This window comes from Podarcis raffonei, chromosome 1, assembly GCF_027172205.1.
Source record: "Podarcis raffonei isolate rPodRaf1 chromosome 1, rPodRaf1.pri, whole genome shotgun sequence".
NCBI classification, from domain to species: Eukaryota; Metazoa; Chordata; class Lepidosauria; order Squamata; family Lacertidae; genus Podarcis; species Podarcis raffonei.
In genome coordinates, this window is record NC_070602.1 from 66,713,502 (window position 1) to 66,738,686 (window position 25,185).

At 40.9% G+C, this 25,185-nt stretch overlaps 1 protein-coding gene across 1 annotated transcript; it reads right to left on the reverse strand.

The window, feature by feature from the left end:
* Positions 1-25,185, reverse strand: BMAL1 (basic helix-loop-helix ARNT like 1). Its single transcript, XM_053390786.1, has 18 exons — positions 25,048-25,185; positions 23,807-23,954; positions 22,758-22,778; positions 21,763-21,801; positions 21,311-21,352; positions 19,395-19,552; positions 18,764-18,843; positions 16,667-16,759; positions 16,278-16,395; positions 15,702-15,851; positions 13,196-13,442; positions 10,177-10,283; positions 9,735-9,885; positions 8,284-8,372; positions 6,824-6,932; positions 5,880-5,973; positions 1,600-1,702; positions 1-682 (listed from the first exon to the last, which is right to left on the reverse strand). Exons 2-18 carry the CDS (start codon positions 23,944-23,946, stop codon positions 522-524), a joined length of 1,902 nt encoding a protein of 633 aa, XP_053246761.1. The 5' UTR covers positions 23,947-23,954; positions 25,048-25,185; the 3' UTR covers positions 1-521.

Genomic DNA, 25,185 nt, shown 5'->3' on the forward strand with positions numbered 1-25,185 from the left:
TTTAGAACAAGGGAAAACATTTTATTTTAAAAATATTTAACTGTCTAATACATTACACTTCAACAATATTTATAGTAAAGGATCTTACAAGAAACAGTTTTGATACATTAGTATAAGAAATATCCATTATCCACATGGGGGACCATTTTTGTAGTGTAAAAACACACCATACAGCTGAAATGACCATTTGCATATAAAAGCTACCAGTGATGCCAGTGCTTAGTTCGCACAGTGATCTTTTCCTTTTTTTAAAAAAATGTCAACACAAAAACAGAATCCAAAATATACAGTTAACGCAAGCTATACACAGCTAACCAAATCAAAGACGTAGGAGGAACACTGTAGCAGGTTGATCTCCACTTGGTGGTCTGAAATTACACATGGGAGAAGGATGACTGTTCTCTTGATATGGCTTTTTATGAAATTAAAACATCAAAGCAATTCAACAAGCTTCACAGATTGGAGAACTCCACCAATAATGCACTTTGATATATCCATATTTCAAAGCTATTGGGTAGCATTTACAAGGGCCATGGTAAGTCACTAAAATCAACGGGGCCCCCTAGACCCGCGTCAGCTTCCAGAAGGCTCATGATTACAGCCATTGCTGCTTCATCATTGCTGGGGCTGCTGGATCCCTGGTCGTTGTCTATCATGTCAATCCCTATATGCGAGTTTTCCCCTGGAAATAAAGTGAAAAAAGTGAAAGTTATAGTATGATGAACTCTGTCCAAACAGTATACTTAAGACCCTGAGATTATCTCTTGAGACCCTCCTTCATGTGCCCCCTCCCCAAGAGGTCCACGGGGGGGCAACACAAGAACGGGTCTTTTCTGCAGTGGCTTCCCATCTGTGGAATGCTCTCCCCAGGGAAGTTCGCCTAGTGCCTTCATTATACACCTTTAGGCGCCAGGCAAAAACGTTCCCTTTTTAACCAGACCTTTGGTTGATCCATTACATCCTATACCCTTTTAAATGTGTTTTTTGTTATTGTTGTTGGGGAGGGTTATTGCGTTGCTGTTTTTATTAGGTATTTTGTGGTTTTATATCTTGATTTTATTCTGTGAACCGCCCTGAGACCCCAGGTATAGGGTGGTATATAAATTTAATAAATAAAAACAGCTGAGATAAAACAATGCCAAACTACAAAGAGGCATTACTTTTCCTTTTGTTGTGTATACCTTGTTCTAAGAAATTTAATAATTCAAGTTTCAAAGATTAAATATTCCTAGTTTTCTTACAAAAAATAATAATCTGATGCAGATAAACATGCAAATAAATCAGAGCTCTAGAAAAGTTGTAGAATACCTTATCTTTATAAGAGAAGGAGCAGAGGGTTAAAGACTACTTGTTGGGAGGGACTTATCTGGAGAGAGCGTTTCCTGTATCAGTGATATCAGGCTGCTGACCCTGAAGTTTTCCCAGGATTCCATCAAGAGAAGTTTGCCCTCAAGATTTAATTCACCAATATTTTTAAGTTAAGAGGGATAGGACCCTAACCCTAAGGATTTTTACTACATAGTGACTGGGAGTGAGTAGTTCAATTCTCCATTCCTTCTTTTATTTGTCTTAGCTTGTCTTACATGGTTATATACTTACCAAGTATGGAAGAATTGTCAGAATACGGGTAGCCTGGATTGTCTTGGATCTGGCTAGATAGTAAACTGGCAGGAGGAATGTCTGGAGTTCCACCATTCAAAATCTAAAGAAAAATAGATAAAACATAACAGACTTTAGTCTCTAGCATGATCTGATCATAGTATATTTCGCACACATGATCCTGTTACAAACTGTTAACATTTACAGAGCTTAAGTTCTGACATTACTTATTTATTTATTTATTCAACCATTAAGCTGCCCTTCACCTGGCTCAGGACAGAGTGACTTACAAAATACTAATGAAAGTTAAGCAAGTTAACAATAAACGGACCAAATTTTAAAAAAACCAATACAAAAAAAATTGTACACCTTTTCATAATTTCTCCTGATTTCTACACATTATGGTATCATGCTATGGTGAATCTTAGGAACTCTGTGGCTTTAACACCTGAATTTGAAGCAGAGGGAACCATTTGTCAACTTTTGGAGGATATTATTAACTTCAAATTTACATTATGACTCAGCAAGAATTTCCCTTTGGGCCTAGCAACAACCCATTCACAATGTAACAAATCATCACATGGGGCTTTTCTTCCCACTGAAACCTGCTAGGCTGCGGAAATGAAAGGTGAGTCAACATGTGATGAAAGCTTATTTTAGTGCTTATGTTAATAGCTCTGCTAGTCAAGCTATACTGTCATCGGAATGATTTAAATGTGCTGCAAGTGAACCAATAATAGATCAATACAAAATCTCTGAATAGCCAAATTATTTTTTTAGAACTATAATTAAAAAACATGGCGTTACAGGCAATTAAATTTTTATTTCCGGCAGTAAAATGACCTGCTAAGTCCCTGCCTTGCATTCCCAAGGCCCCAGGTTCAATTCTTGGCATCTCCAGGCAGGACTTGGAGATAGCCACTGCCGGTCAGTGTAGGGCAGAGCTTTCCAAACTTCTCATGTTGGGGACACACTTTTTAGATATGCATCATTTTGCGACACAGTAATTCAGTTTCACTAGCAAACTGGAGGTTAAACTAACCCCTTTCTAGCTCCTGGAGGAGTGCGGGGAGCACGACACACCTACACACTGCAGCAGACACACTCATGTGTCACGACACAGTTTGGAAAGCTCTGGTGTAGGGAATACTGAGCTAGGTGGGCCATTGGTCTAACCTGGTAGAAAGACAGCTTCCTAATATGGTTTGTCATCTGGTTTGCAGTCACATACCTATTTGGGGGTTGCAAACATAAAAAAAGGACTCAGTCCCTGTCTAAATAAGTTTTGTTCTCTTGCACTCTTATGCAGGCACTGGTGCCACCTCCAGGGGGCCCTAGGGGCCTGGGCACACACAGAATTTTTGCTGTGGGAGCCTAATTGAGGTTGAATCCTGACAAGACAGAAGTACTGTTTTTGGAGGACAGGAGGCGGGCAGGTGTGGAGGGTTCCCTGGTCCTGAATGGGGTAACTGTGCCCCTGAAGGACCAGGTGCGCAGCCTGGGAGTCATTTTGGACTCACAGCTGTCCATGGAGGCACAGGTCAAATCTCTGTCCAGGGCAGCTGTTTACCAGCTCCATCTGGTACGTAGGCTGAGACCCTATCTGCCTGCAGATTGTCTCGCCAGAGTGGTACATGCTCTGGTTATCTCCCTCTTGGACTACTGCAATGCGCTCTACGTGGGGCTACCTTTGAAGGTGACCCGGAAACTACAACTAATCCAGAATGCGGCAGCTAGACTGGTGACTGGGAGCGGCCGCCGAGACCATACATTGGTTCCCAGTACGTTTCCGAGCACAATTCAAAGTGTTGGTGCTGACCTTTAAAGCCCTAAACGGCCTCGGTCCAGTATATCTGAAGGAGCGTCTCCTCCCCCATCGTTCTGCCCGGACACTGAGGGCCTTCTGGCAGTTCCCTCACTGCGAGAGGCCAAGTTACAGGGAACCAGGCAGAGGGCCTTCTCGGTAGTGGCGCCCGCCCTGTGGAACGCCCTCCCATCAGATGTCAAAGCGATAAACATCTACCTGACATTCAGAAGACATCTGAAGGCAGCCCTGTTCAGGGAAGTTTTTAATATGTGACATTTTAGTGTATCTTTCATCTTTGTTGGAAGCCGCCCAGAGTGGCTGGGGAAACCCAGCCAGATGGGCGGGGTACAAATAAATTATTATTATTATTATTATTATTATTATTATTATTATTATTAATTGTAACTATTACTGGCATGTTTTGCTACCATTTCATATACAAACAAAGTTCAATTGAAATGTCGCTTAGGAAACTTTCAGCACCTACTCTGCACTTTTGAAATGAGGACAAGGGAGGAGAGGAGGGAACCTAAAACCTAAACAAAACCCAGCCGGGAAGATCATGCCAGTACTAAATGTTCACCAGGAGATGGCAGAAGCACATTTCAAAAAGGAGTCATCGCATCAGTAAGAATGTTTGAAAGGCTTGCTGTGTTAGGTGGATCTGTGTGCAGCATTATCAAAATCTGCTTCACAGGGAGGAAGGGTTGGGGTGTGCAAATCAGGAGGGTCATGGGCAGAAGAAGAGGAAGGAGGAGGAGGAGGAGGAGGTGGTGGTGGTGGTTTGGATTTGATATCCTGCTTTATCACTACCCAAAGGAGTCTCAAAGCGACTCACAATCTCCTTTCCCTTCCTCCCCCACAACAAACACTCTGTGAGGTGAGTGAGGCTGAGAGACTTCAGAGAAGCGTGACCAGCCCAAGGTCACCCAGCAGCTGCATGTGGAGGGGGCGGGGAAGCGAACCCGGTTCATCAGATTACAAGTCCAGCACTCTTAACCACTACACCACACTGGAAATATTGCAATGCGGGAGGGTGTGGCGAGATGAGCAAAAGAGCCAATTGGCACTTGCTGACTCTGGTCCCTTGTAGGCCACCAAATAACTGTCAGTCCTAGACAGCCATGCCCACTTTACTTCCCTTGTGGAGCTGGCGAATGCCAGGTTGGCCGACAATAAAAAAATTATCATCCATGACAATAACCATGCCTCAGGGGACTGAGGTGGCAAATATTATGGAAACCTGGGAAGGTGGGTGAGCAGACTTGACCTGTTTCAGCTGAGCACACCTGGGTATTCAGTGCCGCACGAGCATTGGTTGGAGAACTCAAGGGTGGCCATTACTGTCATTCCTAAATTTATGTCTTTCAACAGGAAGTCAATGTACCTGGTGTTGGGCCAGGGAAAGAGAATAGGAATGTTATTGGTGCACTGCCTGTCCCACCACCCTACCGTCTTCCTGTCCAATCTGGTTGCAGCAATAATGTTGGAGAACCCCAAAGGGTTTGTTCTGAGGGACCAGCAGTGACACCAAAGGCATGCTATCGGGCAACAGCCATGGGGCTGTCTCAGTACACCATGGGCTCAACACAGGTTGCAGGTTAATGCACTGCATCTGATGTATGCTACTGAGTAGACTGGATGTGACTCTGTGGCTGAAGGTGTCATGGACAGGCCACTTCCTAGTGGTTTGGACTAATGGTGGCAGTACCAACTCCAGTGATTGCTAAATGCTTTGGGTGAGTTTCCAGCTGGCCTATCTGACACTCCTGTGGAAGCCTTGGTCTTGCTACAGGGTGGCAAGAGTTGCATTGGGAGAGAGACAGGGAGAGTATAACCCTGTTGATTCTCCTCAGTATCTTAGCAGCTTTTGATACTGTCAACCATGATATCCTCTTGGAGTGGATCTGTGGTCTGGAGGCTACTGAGATAGAGTGGTTCTGCTGCTATCTGCAGAGTTGTTTCTAGGGTGTGGGACTGGCCAATTTCTGCTTGGCCCCATCAGGAGTTGAGCTGTGGAGTCCCACAAGGTTCCATCTTGTCCCCAGTGCCACTGCCATTGGATGTGGTCATCAGGTGGTTTGGAGCCCAGAGGCATCAATATGCTGATAGCATCCAGATCTATCTCTCTAGACCATGAGATGGAGCTGTGCTAGTGCTGAATCGGTGCATGAAAGCAGCAGGGCATCGGGGTAAGGGCCAAGATGGCAAATCACATTGAAAATTGAAAACTTGCGCATTTGCTGTAGAGAGATAACTTTCTGGCAATTTGAAAAGTAACTTTGTTGGCTGTACATGTTCCAAAAATATTCAGAATGGACCTTACTCTTCCCCAGAATTGAGCTGCTGAGAATTCAGCCCTACAGAATACTAATCTAGCAACAGGAAGTTCTCACAGGATGTCTGCGCATGCGCAGAACAAAAGTGTGAGACTGCTGAGAGAAGCCTAGCAATTTTAAAGACCGCATCTCACCTTTTTGCCTCCTGGTGAAGAAGTGTCAGGGGGAGGTGTGCTGGTCATGTTTAATGGACTAGAGCCACAGCTTGAAGGCGAAGAGCCTCTTATCCTGTCAAAACAAAAGCAGTCAGATTAGAAAGGTTATGCTAAACAATGCAATTAATGTTTGACCAACTTATCGTATTCATGGCAACCTGTCCCCTACCCACCTTGGAACATTGTACCCAAGGAGGTCCTATCTCTCTCATTATCAGGTGTGAGAGAGATGATGCTGTGGTTAGGACTTAGCATTTTGAATTTTAACCTGCCAGATGTGTTAACCTGTTCTGGTTTACATTGCCGTGGTGTTCTCAACTGTGTACATTATTGGAAGTAGAAAACATAACATGAGGAATTTCCCACTGACTATAACCAGTGATATTTTTCTAGAAAAAAAGGTGCCGGAACTCACCATGAACACCTCCCTCATTCTCTTAGAATGGCAATGGTGCCCTCCTGAGAGGTGCCAGAACTGAGTTCCGGCAAATTCCAGCTGAAAAAAAGCCCTGACTATACGACTTATGGTTCTTTTCTCCCTCTCCCCTATCAGTGATCAACATAATTTTGAGGCAGAGGTTTTGACCATTTTGGCTCATTGCTCTCAACATAACCCAATATATTGCCACACATTTTTCTCTCCACATTTCTACAAAAACAGCTACACCACTTACACAGACTAAATGCATCAAAAGAGAACACACTTGGTGATAAAAGTGAATGCATATTTGCTCTGGGCTTGTCAGGTTTGCCTCCTGCTCCTGCAATGACCAATAGTAACACTACAGCAGCTATTGATTTCTTGTAACCTGAAAGCAACTAAACAGGGATACTTGCTATTTATGGAAAGGAAGCAGCTGGTCACCTTTTTTTCTTGAGATATAGAGCTTGAGATGGAAGAACAGCACTGGGGCTTTCCTCACCTGTGAATCTCCATAATTTCTTCAGCAATCATTCTGCCAATTTTTCCGGCTCCTGCCCTTGTTCCACCTGGAATACCAGGGACTGTTGGAAGGGACCTTTTAGGACCACCTTTATAAAGGGGGGAGGAGAGAACATAAACACACATGAAAATTTTAACACACATGAAAATTTTAGCAGAAAGCAGAAAATGTCCCTTGTCCAGCACTCTCTCTTCCATTTCCAATGTTAAATACTTTACTTCAGTAGTCATTGGGTTGTATCCAATGTAGCACCAAGTTAGGGTCCTGGCAGTGCAAGGATTTCTGCTTGCACAACAGGACTCCCCACCCCAATTCCTTTGTGCATCCTTTAAATCTGTTCTGGGATCCCCCAACTGAGGTCTAGCTCTGAGGGCCTTCTGGCGGTTCCCTCACTGCAAGAAGTGAAGTTACAGGGAACCAGGCAGAGGGCCTTCTCAGTAGTGGTGCCCGCCCTGTGGAACGCCCTCCCTTCAGATGTCAAGGAAATAAGCAACTATTTTACTTTTAGATGACATCTGAAGGCAGCCCTGTATCAGGAAGTTTTTATCTTTGATGTATTATCATGTTTTTAATATTCTGTTGGGAGCTGCCCAGAGTGGCTGGGGAAACCTAGCCAGATGGGCAGGGTATGTATGTATGTATGTATGTATGTATGTATGTATGTATGTATAAATAAATAAATAAATAAATAAAATTATTATTATTATTATTAAAGAGGTGAGATCCTGTTGTGTAAATCCTTGCACCGTTGAGAAGAGTTTGTTGGATATAGCCCAATGATTCCAATCATTGCAGTAGAAGCTTGGAGGCCCCCTTCTGACATTATATTAAGTGCCATGTGTGTTTGCTTGAGCATTAAGATAGACCCCAATGTCATACACAAAAAATAATGCTCACAGATTTTAGAATCGTGATGCAGATCCTAATTAGCTATGCTTTGATGTTATGAGATGCACCCCCCCAAAGTTCAAACTAGTTGCTGCCACAACCAAGAGGAGCAACTTCTGTGAAATTGTCTGTGCTTTCCTTCCTTGGGCTACTTGTTCAAATGACTCCCAAAGGAAGGCATATAGAATGACAGACAGGACACCTACATATTTTGACCAACAAGGGATATGTTATTAACAGCTAAAGTGAGCCAAGTTAGAGTTTGTTAGAGTAAGACTAGGAAGATCCAGCTTCAAATCTTCACTCAGTAATGAAGTAAAACTTAACTCCTATGTTACAGTAACTTCACGTGTGTTCTTTGGCTCAGGGGCTCATTTGGACTCTGATATTTGGCACTTGAAGCTCATGAAATTTAGTGAGCTTCTTGGCTTCAAAAAGAGCCACTTAGAACATGGGCTTGACTGGCTGACTTAGCTTTGATGGTGGAACACCAAACTGGCTAAAGGGGCTAAAAGGCAGCTATGAATGGCTTTGTTCGGTGCTCTAGTTACCTTCTCCAGCCTGGAGCACACTGTCCATGCTGTGCGGTGAAGCTGAAAGCTGTGGGAAAGTCGCGTCTCCCCCATCAAGTACATTGGCACTGCAGGGAGGGAGGTTTCAAAAGAAACAGAAAGACAAATGAGACCCTTGGCTTGAATGCAGCCAGTCACCGTGTTTTCTCTTTTCAGATCATAGCCACAAAGCGAAGGACACACAGAAGAAATTACAAGCTTTGCATTACAAACTGATCATCAAGAAACAGATCATATGTTGCACAAAAGACAAAAATGTAAATATCACGTTTCTGTCTTTCTGTTTGCAATACGTAAAGTAGAACTGGGATTTCCAGATCTCAGCAGCAGCTGGGGTGAGATCCACTACACATTACAGCAGAATCAAGGAAGGCGGAAAGGCCGTTTACATGCTTGGAGCATTAGGGAACATAGGAAGCTGCATTATGTGGAATCAAACCATCTAGTTTGGTCATGTCTACACAGACTGGCAGCATCTCTCCAGAGTTTCAGACCGAAGTCTCTCCCACCCCTACTTGGAGATGCCAAGGATCAAACCAGGGCCCTTCTGTAAGACAGATGCTTCGCCACCAAGCTTTGCTGCTTCCCATTCTTGCTTCTGTTTTTCCTATTCATTTTTTGTCCCTTGAAGAAATTATGAAATGATACCCCTAAATTATAGGCCAGAACCTACATTTCAATGGAGCATAGCAACAGAAATAGTTGCCTTCCATGACCCAAGGCAATCAACAAGGTGAAGACCCTTATTTTGCAGAAGGTTAAATATTTTCTTGTCCTTCCGGCAACTTTCGGATACGAAAACAATTACTGTATTTTTTGCTCTATAAGATTCACTTTTTCCCTCCTAAAAAGTAAGGGGAAATGTGTGTGCGTCTTATGGAGCAAATGCAGGCTGCGCAGCTATCCCAGAAGCCAGAACAGCAAGAGGGATTGCTGCTTTCACTGCGCAGCGATCCTGCTTGCTGTCCTGAGATTCAGAATATTTTTTTTCTTGTTTTCCTCCTCCAAAAACTAGGTGCGTCTTGTGGTCTGGTGTGTCTTATACAGCGAAAAATACGGTAGTCTAAATTGGAGCATTCTGCTATATTTGAACATCAGGACTATTTGGCTGTTTCCAGTTCTGTCATTATTTGATTAAATATTTCTTGACATTGAAAAGCAGATCAAGTGGCTCAATGAAGTGGTATGGACCTATGTACTGTCTTGTCGATATGTTGATGCCCCAAACCAGGCAGCATGTAGGGTCCAGTTTTGCAGGCCACTTGATACCACTGGACCTAACAAAACTGTGAAGTCAATGGGAATGTCTGTGTATGCTTTGTTACCAAGCAGATAATAATGTGCTGATTTTCTACGTCTGCTTATAACTCCTTTGAGACACAGAAAGGAGGATTAAGTGCCCAGCTTATCAGCTGAGGAAAAATACTTACGATACTACTGTGTTAGTTGAGACAATATATTCTACTTCTTTGGTCCACGGGTTCATGAAACTGAACCAACAACTCCTCAGTGTAATAAAAGATCCGTCTTTGACTTTAAACTTGTAACAATTAGTATTAATTTTCTCTCTCGACTGTAAAACTGAAAGAAGGGGAAAATGGGACAAAAGTTACTATAAATGCACACTCCCTAGATAGTCTTGTGTGTTCATCACTTCCCATTGTGTGCTCCTTCCCACTGTGGCAAATTTCCTACATATGCACTATTATAATTACAACATCAACTTAAAATCTTCCCATTATTCAATTTATCCAGGTTGTGTTTCCTAACCACTCTTTCTTAATAAAAAACAGAAATAAAGTCAGAAATAAAAAAAGTTTGGAATTAACTGCCACCCCCTTGCATTTTTATTTTTTGTTTTGCTTATTTTACCTTGTCGATGACATTCTGCAAGATGCCCTATATCATCTTGATGAAAATATTCATAACACGAAGTACCTAGAAGTTCCTGTGGTAAATATGCCAGAATTGCAGTTGCCCTAAAATATAAAAAATTGTTTAGTTTAAAAAAATAATACTTAGGCGAAAACTACTATATAAAAAAGGAGTGCCAACAGACCAGAAACAGATTGGCGTGGCCTGCTCCTTTGCCTTCAAGGAGAAACTTTTACTGTCAGAGAGAAAGACTGCGAAAAACATGGGCCCTCACACTGAAGCTCTTTCCTCTCCCTTTTGTTGTCACAACCAATGCTAATTATTCAGTATATAACTGCTCAACGTGGGAACACGGTTTCAGAAAATATGGCAGAGGGGTGGAGCAAAAGCATGCACTTAATGGATTTATTTAAATGGATTTATTTTAATAATAATAATAATAATAATAATAATAATAATAATTATTATTATTATTATTATTTTTATTTATATTCCGCCCTCCCCAGCCGAAGCTGGGCTCAGGGCGGCTAACAACAATAAACTACTTAATATTTCAAAAATCTCCAAGCAGTGTCCCAAAAGAGCTATGTTGACCACAAATGGACAGAGGTACGCAAGCACAATGTCACTGATTTCAATGGGCTTCAAATGCCTGTAACTGGATGTTGGATTTTGTGGTTACAGTCAAAACTCAGTCTATTAACAAATCAAGAAATTAAGTTCATGTATGTGCATACTTTTGGTACAGTGTTAAAAAAGGGGTGATAGCAAATATGCATTGAATGTGAGACCAAAGGTACAAAGAAATGTAAAATAAGAAGTGACAAAAATGTATATTATGTGAGAGATTATTCATGAAACCTTTTCTTTTCCACCTCTGCTCTGTAATCTGCATGTTATGATTTAGCTGCTAGTAATAGGATCTTCCTTCCTGTTGCCAGGACAGTAGGTTGGCATGGAAATCTCTTGCATGCAAATATATTTCTTCTGGTATTCTATCAGTAGTTTTTAAGGTACCATCTGTTTTAGCATCTGTATTCCAGATAACTCTGGGGAGGCTTTGCCAAGTATTTTCAATTTAGCTATTGGCATAAAAGAGAAACTCACTTATGAAAGTACTCAAGGAAATAAATAAACATGATGAGCACCCCCAAGGTTAAAGATCCAAATAAGTTTCTGTCTTCCACTAAATCCAGATTAGCTCTTCCAGCTGCCAACTGGCTGAATATATTATAGTCCAGAAAGCTAAAGGTTTATTTTCATACTACAATAAGGGATATAACTTCCCATGGTAACTTATTAACATTGGAGAACATCTTCCAGTTATTCGCTCTTACCATTTAATATTTAACTGGCAAGGGTTAAAATGGAAACACTACCAAATGAACGAATGTATAGCAATTCTCCAATGTATTCATATATTTAGAAATCCAAAGTGATATAATCCCTCCTTGCACAAAACTGAAAACATGTGAGAGCAGTAGCTCCAACATAGAAATGGAGTTCGCTGCCCACAATGGTGTTGCTCACTTCAGTAGAAGGCTACAAAGGTGGCATTTTGCTGTAACGTTACAGAAAGCTTTCAACCAAAGCTGAAATTGTAGTCAAGATTTTATTTTTGTGGCATGCCATGTTCTCTTTGGCATGCCAAAAATGAAGGGGGAAAGGGGTGCACAGCAAATATGCCACACAGCCATGCTAATTATTCAGTTATGACTGTGAAAAGTTCCTTCACCCTCAAAACAACCTTCACTTGCACCAAACGAAGAGTGAAAGGCAGGTTGTGCATCTTTGCATAAAAGAATCACATTTGTTCTTTTATATCCCTTTCTTAACCTCCCTTCTAAATACTAAGCAGGGACGTAGTTTGGTTTAATAAATCAAGTGCAAATGAATGATAATGCAACAAACGTGGAAGTTTCATGTATTTTCTCTTTATCAGCAACCCCTTCTATTCCTCACCTTTTATAAAGTTAAAGTAAATTCAAAGGATTTAATTTGGGGAAGCCATGGGTGTATTTTTACAACCCAGTGGGGGTAACTATGGTCTTGTAAGACTGAGAGCTCTTGCACCTACTCTGGCCAGTCTCATCATTTAATTTATCAGTTTCTTCCCACAAGGAGTCTCAGAACAACTTATAAAAATAACATTCCATAATACAAATAATCTTAAAATCAAAAAGCAACACTAAAAATAATCAAATTATAAACACAACACGAGCTCTCCCCCACAACGTAAGCATCCCTGCCAAAGACTAACCCTTTTAATTGTAATTTCTTTTAAACTGTTTTTAATGTTGCATTTTAAATGGTTGCTACCTGCTCTGGGGCCTTAGGACAAAAGACAGGTAATAAACAACAACAACAAATGCAACGAGGGATAAATACACAATTGACTGGGAGAAATGACTTTCCAAGCACCAAAAAGATGCCAATGCCTGGGGCTGGTGAACCTTTCGGAGGAGAGCATTCCACAAATAGACGGTCACCCCTGAAAAGGCCCTTTGGACTGTTGCTGAGAAGGGCCTCCAGTGTTTACCTCAAGCCCCAGATATAGGTAAAGGAGGTGCATAGTTTATTAATGTCTGGGCCATTGAAGACTTCATGGGTTAAATTCAGCATTTTGAATTTGGTCCAGAAACAAATCAGTCAGATTGTGCTTTGTGTCCTGTGCTATGCTAGGAGGAAAGGAGATAATATGAGCACCATGGGGGGTTGTGGATTGCATCCCATTTTTCTAACCAAAAAGTTTAATTATCATTCAGCAAACTAGGTGTCAATATTCTTGAGCAACAAATGATTACATTTATGCCACAGGCATTCTGCCTTTCAGGGTGAGAAGTAATTTAGAGTCACAAACTGTGGATACATAATTGCTCCAAAAGTACTTTGCAATTATTTATTTCCATAACTAACATTATTGCTGTTCTGAATAAAAAACATTAGTAGGTAAAAGAATAAACTTAAGTCAACAGACCATTGTCCTGATAGCATGAATTAAAGATGTTGTTCTTACCTCTGGTCTACAAATACAAATTTCCCATCAATTGCATGCCGAGAAACATATTCTGTCGGTTTAACCCTGATCTCTCCATTTACTGGTTGAGGAACTACATGAGGATGTAACCGTCCAATTGCAACGAGACAGCTTAAATTACAGCCTTCATTATCAGGCTCATTGTCTTCGTCTAGTCCCATTTTTGTTGGTGGCCAGCTTTTTAAATATCCTGTGCTATGGATAGTGCAAAAGCTTTTCCGGTCTGCTACAAAAGAAAATAAGGTTTATGTCATCAGTACTGCATTGGTGGGGAAATGGCAGCTTGGGGTTCAGGCACATGAAACATCTGGCATCTTAAGCATTCAACTTCTGAAGAGCTGTACAATGTGCAACAGGCTGTATGTATGCAGACTTCCATGCATATGCTTGGTCCAGGACCAGGAATTCTTGGTTTCTTCAGGGCTCCCATAAAGTATGGGAACCCTGAAGAAACCAAGAACTCCTGGGTTGGGCAGGGAGAGGATCAAGAAGGTGCTACAGCAGTGCTGAACAAAGACATCTGCCAAAGTGGTATCAGGCAATTTTTGGATCATCATCTTGGTCAGCAGCTGGTAGTTTTAGCTGACCATACACCAGAGATCCATTAAGAGTCTGCAGGAAAAGCTCCTCATGGAGGGCTCCAGAAGGGTCATGCAGTGGGTTCCAAGAAGCCACTGCTGTTTTATGGCCCACCATAGGTAGCAATATCAGGTTCCCATTAGCAGAGTCCAGCTCTTGTACACCTACCTAGTTGTTATCATGGACCTTCAGAAGAGGACATGTGCTGCCTTGTTAATAAGAAAATCAGACTACACACCCCATTCTGACAGTATGTGTAATGCACACTGCTTCAGTAGAATTTATAGATATGTTGAGAAAATGGTCATTTTAAAAAACTAAGCTTTTAAAAAAAATAAGTTTCATGTGAATGAACTCCTCACTGGTTTGCAGTCTATCTAGATCTTCTTGAAAGATCAACTCATTTAATTATTAAATTATGCAATCCCCTCAGTATCCAGAGTTACCAACATTTCAAGTGTTTAGAACATAGGATCATTCTGATTATGCGCTTCCAAAGTGCAGTTTTATTTTGATTTTTGAGGCTGAGCCCATTATGATGAACTTGGCCGGTTCAATCTTTCTCCTTAAAAATATCCATTGCTGTTACACTTAAGATTGTCAAATAATTTTATTTCCAAGCAAGGGCAACATAATCTGATCAATACAGGAAAAGGAAGAGAAGGACTCCTGCTGGATATGTCAACTTTGCTACCTTGTAAGTCAGGTGGACAAGCTTGCCATAGAATCCTCAATACATCCAATTTAGACAGTTTATGTTGAATTTCTGGGGCATGGTTGTGATACTGGCTTTCTATCTGTAGTAGGTGAAGCACAACCTTTCTGTCTTTGTAAAATGGTTAAGATATTAATGTCAATGGGCTGGACAGGGGTGGAGGAAGGGAGGTGCTGTGGGTGAGGGCCGCCCTGGGTGTCACCACTGAGGGGGGTGACAAAGTGCTGGGTGGCACTCACCGTGGGGCCTGCAGTGCGCCTGAGCCACACAACTCTCCCGGGAGAGACGCAGTGGCTTGGGCACGTGCAGGCTCTGTGCTGCCCAAACGGTCTGCCTGCTGCCTCCCTCCAGCTGTAGGGCGGCTGAGTGGGAGGAGGCAGGCAGACTCTGGGGGCCTTGAGGTGTGCCCCACCCCTATGGGCTGTTCGCCCCACCCTCACGCTGCCCCTTTGTGTGGCTCCTGCCACCCCTTGGCATGCTGTCCCAGGCGCCTGAGCAACTTCCTCTGCCATTGGGGCTGGAGCCAGGGACTCCTTCCGAATTCATAGAAGGAACTGCTATCTTGCTGAAATTCTCAGGGGAGGGAAGACATATTTCCCTGATTTCCCTTTTCTCTGAAGCTCCCTGTATCTCTTCCCATCCACCTTTGGAGGGCAACCAACACCCTAGAGCAGAGTTTCAGGGGACACAGAGGGAAGGACGAATCAGAGAAAATTACACGTTTTATCATCTTTGGCTCTGAATGCAGTTTGCTATCAACAATTTAAATGTTATGTCTACAAACTATATTCTGACCTCACTAGCAACTTGACTTGCGTCACCAAACATATACTATTTGATAGCAAAAAGTCTTAGAAACTGTTAAGAGAATTGACTGTTTTTAGCAATAGCATTATTACAATGTTATTATTTCAACCATTCGTGGACTCAAAAGCCATGGAAGGACTGGAAGCTAAATCTCTTTTTCCAAATGATGCTTTATGCAGCCAGTGCAAATCTGATCCCATATGCAAAACCTCTGAATTGCTTCATAAGGTCAGAAACTGCAAGCCAGTGGGAGTCAGGTTTCTTCTTTATCTCTTCACATAGTTACAACTTTGCAGGGTCTTATTTGATCTCAGATAAACACCTTAATTGGTAGAAATGAACCAAAATTATTTTTCTAGATTAATCAAGGCATACTACTGGTACCTTTCTTTTTAGAACAGGTGGAAGGAAAGTCTTTATCTTCTACTTTCACGGATGGTCTGTTGCATTTCATCCTACAAAAGAACGAACGTCTTGCTCCAGAGCATAGTCGTGATGGTCCAGGCGTTATATCTGTTTTAACTGGAAGTCCAGCTGCAGTGGGGTGAAAAAACACCAATCCAAAATGGTGAATCTGGCTTGGCTTTAAATTTCTATTTTCAGATATACAGATCTGTAACTAGATAGTTCGTATCCATGAATATTAGTCAACAGAATGATATTCAATGGAGACAAAAGCAAAGTTCAGCATTCAGGGAAAGCAATTACGGGATTGGAAATACTTGGCTTAGCAACAATACATATGAAAAGGATAATGGAATTTCAGTCGATTACAGGCCAAACATGAGTCAGGAGTGTGAAACTGCTGTAAAAAGGGCCAGTGTGATTTCATGCTTCCTGAGTTGAACCACAGTTTCCAAGTAACAAAAGGTAATAGTTCCACTTTATTTTGCGCTAGCTTAAAATCATCAGGACCTGTGAACTAGCCTGTGGAGCTCAATGAACATTTCAGTCACTCACTTTTCGCATCTATGAGCCTTTCCCGTGGTGCAGTATCAGAAGAAGAAAGTTGCTCCTTAACTTTGGCAATATCTTTAGGATGAAGGTAGTCAAATAAACTCTGACCAATCAGATCATTCTGCCAATAAAGAATGTTAACAACCAATTAAATTATTACAGACATGCAAGAAAAACTGTTAATAGCATTTTTGTAACATTTCAATTAACTGATATTTTAAATGAATGAAAACAATACTGTTTTTGTAAACTGAAATATTTCACTTCAACCCATAAAACAGAGAACAATATTGATAGCTTAAGCACAGAGTCATCTACATCTACCACTGAGTTGAACAAAATATGTTACAAGGCTCTGTTCTTTTCTACATCTTAAGAAAGACAAAATATACCTGACTATAGTTGAGGATCTTGAAGACTGATTCTGAAACAAACAGTATTTTGCCTCTGTCACAGCCCACAACGAAGAGAAAACCATCTGCAGCCTAATTGGGAAACACAGGACGGCCACTTTGTTATAGTGTGTTATTTACACATTGTTAAAATTATTCACAACATGCAGTTGAATTTCGGTGACCAAACACTTTGCATTTAAATGTAACTAGATTAGCACACGGCAAAAAAATTCAGTGGAGACTTGAGTATGGCGACACTATTTTTTAAATAATGCTGCCAGAAAATGGCAAGGCAAAATGGCTGAATGTCATTGGTAAATGTCTATTTGTAAAGGGTAACATTCAGTCACACCTAAGCAATTATTTAAAAACCACCTTACTGCACTTGATCTTTTCTTTTTTTAAAACCTTTCTTTAGGGAAATTTCCAAAAACTGCAGGAGGTGACGTGGGGGGTGGGGTGGAGAGTAAGGGGTCATCTAATCTTCCTATTCTCACTCTAACAAAACCTTTGTCAGGATCTTAAGAGTCTGCCAGGAGCTGTTCATGTGTGTGGGTGGAAAAGGCCATAGAAGCAGGGAAGGCAAAAATGACTCACTTTCATTGGGCTGTTGCCAGCAATCTTTCCAAAGGGGCTTCTAGGAAACCAGGAGAAAAGGAATTGCTGGAAATAGGCTAGATTAATGCAAGGGAGACTCCAGAACATTATTCTTGTGGAGTATCTTACCAGACACTTGGAAAGGGGTCATATGCATGCAAAACAAAGAATGAAAATACTGCTTGAAGATCTTGCTAGATCTTTTCACCATATTAGAGGGGGGGGGAAGAGGTTGTCTTACACCACAAGATGGCACCCCTTTATCGCTTGGTTTATACCTCTTATCTGACCATGATGAATCTCACCCAGGGTGGGAGAGAGTTGGGTTCCTTTTACTGACGCCTTTCTCTAAATTTCATAGGAGATGTTCTCTTCCGATCTTAAAAATAAGGTTATAAATCCTACTTAATTTCACTGGAGTGCTTGTCCATATGGAAGCATACAGAGCCAAGCCTGAATATTTGTATCAGTTGCACACCAAAGCTGCTTCGGCAGGGCAGAGACTCGGCATTCGTTTACCAGAGGGTAAAACCTGCAGGGCAGTCAGATCAAATTTGCAGAACGCAAATGAGATTTTGAAGATTTGTGGCAACCAATGAAACGGAGCATTTTTATGTTGTATAGGATACTACTGGATACCATGTTTCTACCGACAGGTAAGCAGATAGGCTTTATTACTGTAATTCACCGAAACAGCATGGACACCCCAAATTTAATAAATATCAAGTCAGTTTCCACTAAGTTTTAAATATCACACGTTGCCATAAAAAAAACACTTTGAACCTGACAAGAAATTATAGTCAGTGTCATCCTTCACATGCACTTCAAGCAAAATCAGAGGTTCCCTATTCAATACAGAATACATTGTTGCCAGAAGAAAACACTGGAGTGGGGTGAATAGACAGCGAAATCAAAGGCCATTTTCTAGAAACCAAGGTGCTTCATCTCCCTTTAGCATTTCTGCTCAGGAAACACATTAGTCAACCTCAAAACAGTAGAGCATTATGAATTATATAATCACTTTTTGTAGTCCCTGGTAATTTATTATCAATTTTTTGGTTTACTGGCTACTAATCCAGAGTTTCATGTTACTGGGAAGCTTACTCAACACTATATTGGGGTTAGCACAGTGTGCTCATAACAGGCAGACAGCGACTTGCTGGTAAGTCCATTGGTTTAAAAAGGGCTGAAGCAGGGGGTTTTTTTCTGGAAAAAGAGGTGCCAGAACTCACCATGAACGCCTCCCTTGCTCTCTTATAATGACAATGGCACCCACCTGAGAGGTGCAGAAAATGAGTTCCAGTACGTTCCAGCTGAAGAAAGCCCTGGGCTGAAGCTTTTGCATATAGCATGCATCTCCTACACTGGAGGAATTTATGGTTGCAGTGTCTGGTATAAGAGAACTCCACCCTACATGAAAACGCCACCACACTTACAAGAATCTTCTCTTTCATTGCACACTATACATGCTTTCATGTATCTGAAGTTAACACATACCCTAAGAATAAGATGTTTTAGTTCATCATCTGACAAAAAGGCAGGTTTGTAGTTTGCTTCTGTATATGGGTTTGTGGCACCTTAAAGGCAAAGGGAAGAAAAGTAATTATTCTTTGAGTAAATAAACCAGTTGTGCGAGGTGCAGAAGGGGTTACATTCTATTTGCACAACTATTTTCAGTGTCCTTAGTCTGTTTTCTAGTAATGCTTAGAATGATGCCTCAAATACTAAAAACCAAGTAGACGCTGCTCCCAAAAGCTACTATGAGACAGCAGCAATTTCTTTCTATTCAGAAACTTACAAACCTTTTACCAATAAAGGTTGGCATGATAAAATATCTATTTTGTATCTTTTACTGGTATGAAAGCACCTTTAACAAATCTGTAGATCACATGGTGCAAGCTAGTTCAAATCTCACTTCAGTCAAACTCTCACAAGGTGCCCTCAGGTAAACTGCTGCTCTTTCATTCTCCCATCTAAAATAATACTAATCTACTTAACCACAATGGTGTAAGCAATACTGAAATAATAAGTGCAAAGTGCTTTCACTGCTCCATCACACCAACATTTCCCCTGGTTTTTAAGTTCCACAAGTAACCTCTCTAACTACACAGGTTGTTTTAAAATTTACCTCTTAACGTCTTCATGTGCTGAACAGCCATTCTCAGTACCGTAAGTTTATCTAGTTTTCTGGACATAGCATTGCATGTTGGCACTAAAGAGGCCAATTCATCGATAAAACTGTTCATCTTATCACGACGTCTTTTTTCAATCTGACTGTGAGCCTCCCTAAGTGATAATGAAATAAGGATTGTGACATTTCAGGTATCCAGAGTTACATCACAAATCTTAATTGCTTTTGTGAAAAAAGAAAGGATTGCTTACATTATCAGGAGATAAACCTTTATTTGCTTTACATTGGCTACATAATGAAGAAATGAAACAAAGTAAACAGGAGGATGAAAGCTGATGAGTAAATTGAGGGAAACCAACTATAAATGAGGATGTAAAGGTAAAGGGTAAAGGTACCCCTGCCCGTACGGGCCAGTCGTGTCCGACTCTAGGGTTGTGCGCTCATCTCACTCTAGAGGCCGGGAGCCAGTGCTGTCCGAAGACACTTCCGGGTCACGTGGCCAGCGTGACGAAGCTGCTCTGGCGAGCCAGCGCAGCACACGGAAACGCCGTTTACCTTCCCACTAGTAAGCGGTCCCTATTTATCTACTTGCACCTGGGGGTGCTTTCAAACTGCTAGGTGGGCAGGAGCTGGGACCGAAAGACGGGAGCTCACCCCGCCGTGGGGATTCGAACCGCCGACCATACGATCGGCAAGTCCTAGGCACTGAGGTTTTACCCACAGCGCCACCCGCGTGGGTAAAATGAGGATATAGTCTTGGTCATGTAAAGGGAAAAAAAGAAGTCAAGAATCACTGCAATTATCTGAAATGAATTATTTTAGTTTAGACAACAACCCTGAGCCTCGGGTATGCCTGCCTGCAGGAAAACAGACAGACCATTTCAGAGGAGCTTTCAAGCCATTTCACATACAATATAGAACACTCAATTTGTCTGGCAATCAAATTCTAAATTGGACTTCCACACAGCATGAAGGCGAGGCTTCACCAGAAAGATGCTGAATGGGTAATGCTCAGTGATGATCATGTAGGTGTTGCAGTGTGTGTGATGCACAAGCACCCACAGATTCTAGGGACCCACCAAACTCAAAAACCTTAAATGATCATATAGGTCAGGTGCGTATTGCAAAATATTTTGATGAGTCTACTCATCAAATATTTGAAAATATGTAAAGTTAAAAATGTAATTGTTCTCATATAACTTTGCCATGCCAATAAATACCATGCATGAATATGTATTTGTAATTTACATATATTCTGAAGATATGTACTTCATAGTTAATTAAATGTCCTTTTTGCATAAGAGTGTTTCATATCCTGTAAGAAAGGTACATCACTGTATTGAATCTTAGTGATGCTGATCTTGAAAAGTATGGGATGAACCTGAGCCTGCACTTCTAACTCAATTACCATATTGTTTAACATTTTTGGAATCTGAACCCAACATAAGGTCGTGGTCTCAAACTCTGAAGTGATTCTATGATTTGCCGTAGCTAACATTATTGTAAGATTATGTGTTTAATTCACATCTATTATACGTGGCACATTTATTACTTGTATAAATCTCTCTGTCACGTGATATATTTTAAATACTTCATAATTAGCTAAATCTTTAACTTCATCCACAATCTATAAACTGGAAACACTAAGGAAGCACAAACTGCAGGGTTTGAAAAATATCCTTGTTAGTGGGAACTATATGGGATGCGCTGGCAGAAGAGAGAAATGTTGTAATCTCTGGATCAAAAAATGAAATGGCTTTTTAATATAGACTCATTTCTCATGAGTGTAGGAGCATAATTTTCTATTAAAGAAATAAAAATCCATTATAGGAAGACATCCAAAAGGCCTTTATGGATCACATCATAAGCTCACTCACTGTTCACGGAGTTGAAACAAAGACTCATTGTTTTACCTTGCATTTTTTATTCTGCCTTGCTGGTCTGTATATTCCAACCTAGCAGAGAACAAAAGTGATACAAATCAAGTCGAGACAGCAATATAATCTTTGCCATGAGACAAGGTGAGGAAGAAAGATGCTTTTCAAATAAATCTATACCCAAAGCCCACTTAAATATGTAGAACTAACTGCACAATGCTTTGGATCACAGCCACTTACATTTCAGAAGGATCACAACTACGCATTTTCTCACCAAGGTGAGGATTTCTATTTCATCTAGGTGTTATATTAAGACTTGATCTTCCAGTAGGATTACCCCAGTCCTTGTATACTCTCCAGATTCTCACAGACCTCAATTACACTCCACATCTCCTTATCTCACTCTCTAGAATTATCCAAGCTTTACTTTGAATACACTTATTTTTCAAGATGCACAATCAATTCAGCAATGATGCACAAATAAATACCTTCCATGTTGATCATCTTTATCTGTGTCCATACCTTCGCTACAAAACCAGAACAAAAGAAAAATCAACAGGGTAAAAATGCAGCAGAATTTGCTTCAATGATCCTCACTCCCACACCTTGCTAAAACATAAGCATTTACACAAGTAAAAACAGATGGCGTGCTGCAGCAGCATTCATTATATCTATATTTCCTGAAAATAACCAAGATAAAAAAACGGGCTGTTGAATGGCCATGAGCAGACATTCACCTCCACCCCACATTTAAATGTATCCTTGGAACTTGGCCATCCTTTGTAATGCATTGATATATCCACCTAATTTAAAAGAAACAGCAGCTAACTTTAGATGGTGGATACATTAAGGACTATCTAGTTAAACACATGAGCCTGGTTCAGGCATTTCTCTCCACACAACTGATATAGCGCAGCAAGTGACAAGGGGCCATATGCCCCGTCTCCCCATCATGCTTCACAATGTCCCCTTCTCAACACTGTACATGAGCTGTAGGAGCATCTACAGAATATGTATAGGCTATCGCCATGATCTGGAACCCTATATGCTCTCATGGGGGTGGCCTATGTGCATTTGGCGTAAGATACCTACAGGCCCACTGTCTCTTCTCCACAAGATTTCTATCATCTGATGAGAAATGCCTGCACAGGACTGGCCTGCCACTGAAAATGGCGAGCCATTTCCCCCTCAGCTAGCCCTTTCTACATTTGAGGACAGAGCATAGAGGGTGCAATGCTAATCATACAACAGGAATCCAAGTACTGTGTGTGTGTGTGTGTGTGTGTGTGTGTATACACACCTTCCCAAGAGCTTTTTTCTTTAAAAAGGCATTTTATCAGAATCATGAACTTTGCTTACTAGTGACTAGCCAGATAAACAACAGACTGTGTTTGAAAACAATCATATTTTTTCTCTTGCAATTCTTTTACACAGTGAGCATTGTAACAAGGCCCCCCTTTCCCCATATGATGTTTGTACTTACTCAAAAGAAAAGCCATCGAGTCTGAAAAGAGAGAAAAATATTGTTCAGTTTATACTAAATGATGAAAAGTGTTTTCTATCCACATTTAGTTTTCAGTGAATCTTAATTTCTACTATTTGATCATTGCAATTGTGTACCTTGAGAAGATTTTTATTAAAAATCTGAACCTCCTGTCCATTGGCGTAGCGTGGGTTGTCAGCACCCGGGGCAAGGCAAGTAATTTGCGCCCCCTAACCCGTGGAGCCAGGTAGGGGCAGAGAGCTGCGAGTGCGAGCGCCCCCCCCAGATGTTGCGCCCGGTGCGGCCAGCCCCCCCTGCACCCCCCACGCTACGCCACTGCTCCTGTCTAATGTTTCAGTAGGATACTTGCATTTGCAAACATAGGTATAGGTCTGTTCTATTCACACACAACTTTTATTTATTTATATTTCTTTCACAAAATTTATATACTTCTTGATTGCGGAGAGGACACCTCAAAGTGGTATACAAAAAAACCCCAATAAAATTATCAATAAGAATTAACAACAATAAGTTAAGACTTTTGAAAAAGTTGAAATATTTTATTTATTTCATAATATTTTGTTTCAGGTGGACACCCAAAGAAAGTAATGTGTGAACAATGTGCGCTTTGGGCCTGACAAAACAGCTCTGAACTTTTTCTGAAAGCAGAACTAGAATAATCAGCAAAGAATTGAATCATATTTTCAGCTTTAATTCAACTTACAAGTAAAGACTTATTTATCAAATAATACAACAAATAATACCCCCTATAAATGCAAATATTTGGGATAAGAACTCTTTGTGCCACGTTTACAAAGCAGTCATTTTTATGTAAATGAAAGTCCATTGTCCCCCAAAACTCAATTCTCTTCAAAAGAGTGTATTTGTGATTTCCCATGAATTAATAGATCACTGTAGGAATTTTTTTACAGGTTGAAAAACACCTCATCTATTTCCACTATTTCTGGAAGGAAAACGGACTCCAAATAAAAATGGAATTTGAACAACAGGCACAGCTGAAAGGTTATACTAATAGGAAATGCACTTACTGATAATCAGTAGAACTGCCTTTCCTTTTCCTATTACAATCCATTCCTGAAGAGTTAAGAGAACTAGAGATTAGGTCAGTGGGGCCTGGTGACATAAAATCACTGATTGTAGAAGAAATGTCCATCCTTTGGTCAGCCATTGGATTGTCTAGAATTACCACAAAAAGAAGAAGAAAAGAAGCACAGGAAATTGGTTTACCGAATGGCTACACCACAAGAACAGTTAATGGGTTCATATAGCCCCTGCTATCCCTAAGAGTTAACTTCATTACAATAATTTCTCAGCCCACAACAATTCTATTAAGTATAATAAGAAATCTTTTCCCCTATTCTACTGGAAGAAATAGATAAGAAATGCCATTCAGTATCAGAAATAATGTCTATCCCAGTGCTCCTGAAAAGCTCGCAAGAGAGGTAAGATGGAGACAGCCATTTTGTTTGTTCCCATGAGGTGGCAGTCAAAAGTACATGGGGTTCCGAACCTGGATGTTCCATGAAGACTAATCACCATAATCCTTTGAGATTTTTTACAGACTGTTTTTAAAGTCATCATGCCAAGATCATCTCTACTGCTGAACAGAGCGGTTATGCCCAGGTCCACATCTAACACTCTTGCCACTGGGACCATAGCTGAAGCTTACAATTTCAATTTGAGTAAACAGAAAGGTGACTCTGGTAACAGTTTTGCTATGCTTTTTTTTCAGTCTTCAAAGTGCTACAGTACTCTTTGTTAAACTAAAGCTGTAGCCAACAAGATTGCTCTGAAAAACTAATTGTCATGTAATTTCCTGGTCACTTCTGAATGTATAGCAGCTGACTTTGCACCATGTGCTCATATTCCTAAAACACACCATGGATATCAAGTTCTTGAAATATTATATGAAGCCTAGAATTGATACATTAAAAAAAAGATAAAAAGTGATGGGACTTTATTTGAGATGATGGCAAGACATCTGTAAAATACAGGCAAATGATAAAAGAGTTGGGAAAAGAGAACGGTAGAAAGCAAACAAATTTCTCCATGGAAAAAGAGCTGCAAAAGGTTCAAGTAACTTAAAAGGCGAAAGAGGTGGGGCAATATAATTAGTTTTCAATTATGGTTTTGCGTAATAAGCATTTTTAGAGTTCTTAAGAGTTCAACAAACAAAGCAGTCCACTCTTATTTCCATTTTTGTGAAATATAGTAAGAGTATATAGAAACGCAAGCCAAAAGCACCGAAACCCCCGATGGCTGTTCCTACCTGTAGACTTGATTTCTGGAATCTTAGATCCACTCTGGAAGGATGTGCACTCCTGCTGCCAGTGCAAAGCAGCAAATCACCTTAACCCTCCTTTCATTTCCTCCAGCCTTGTTTCTCAGCAGCTTCCAAATGCCTGGG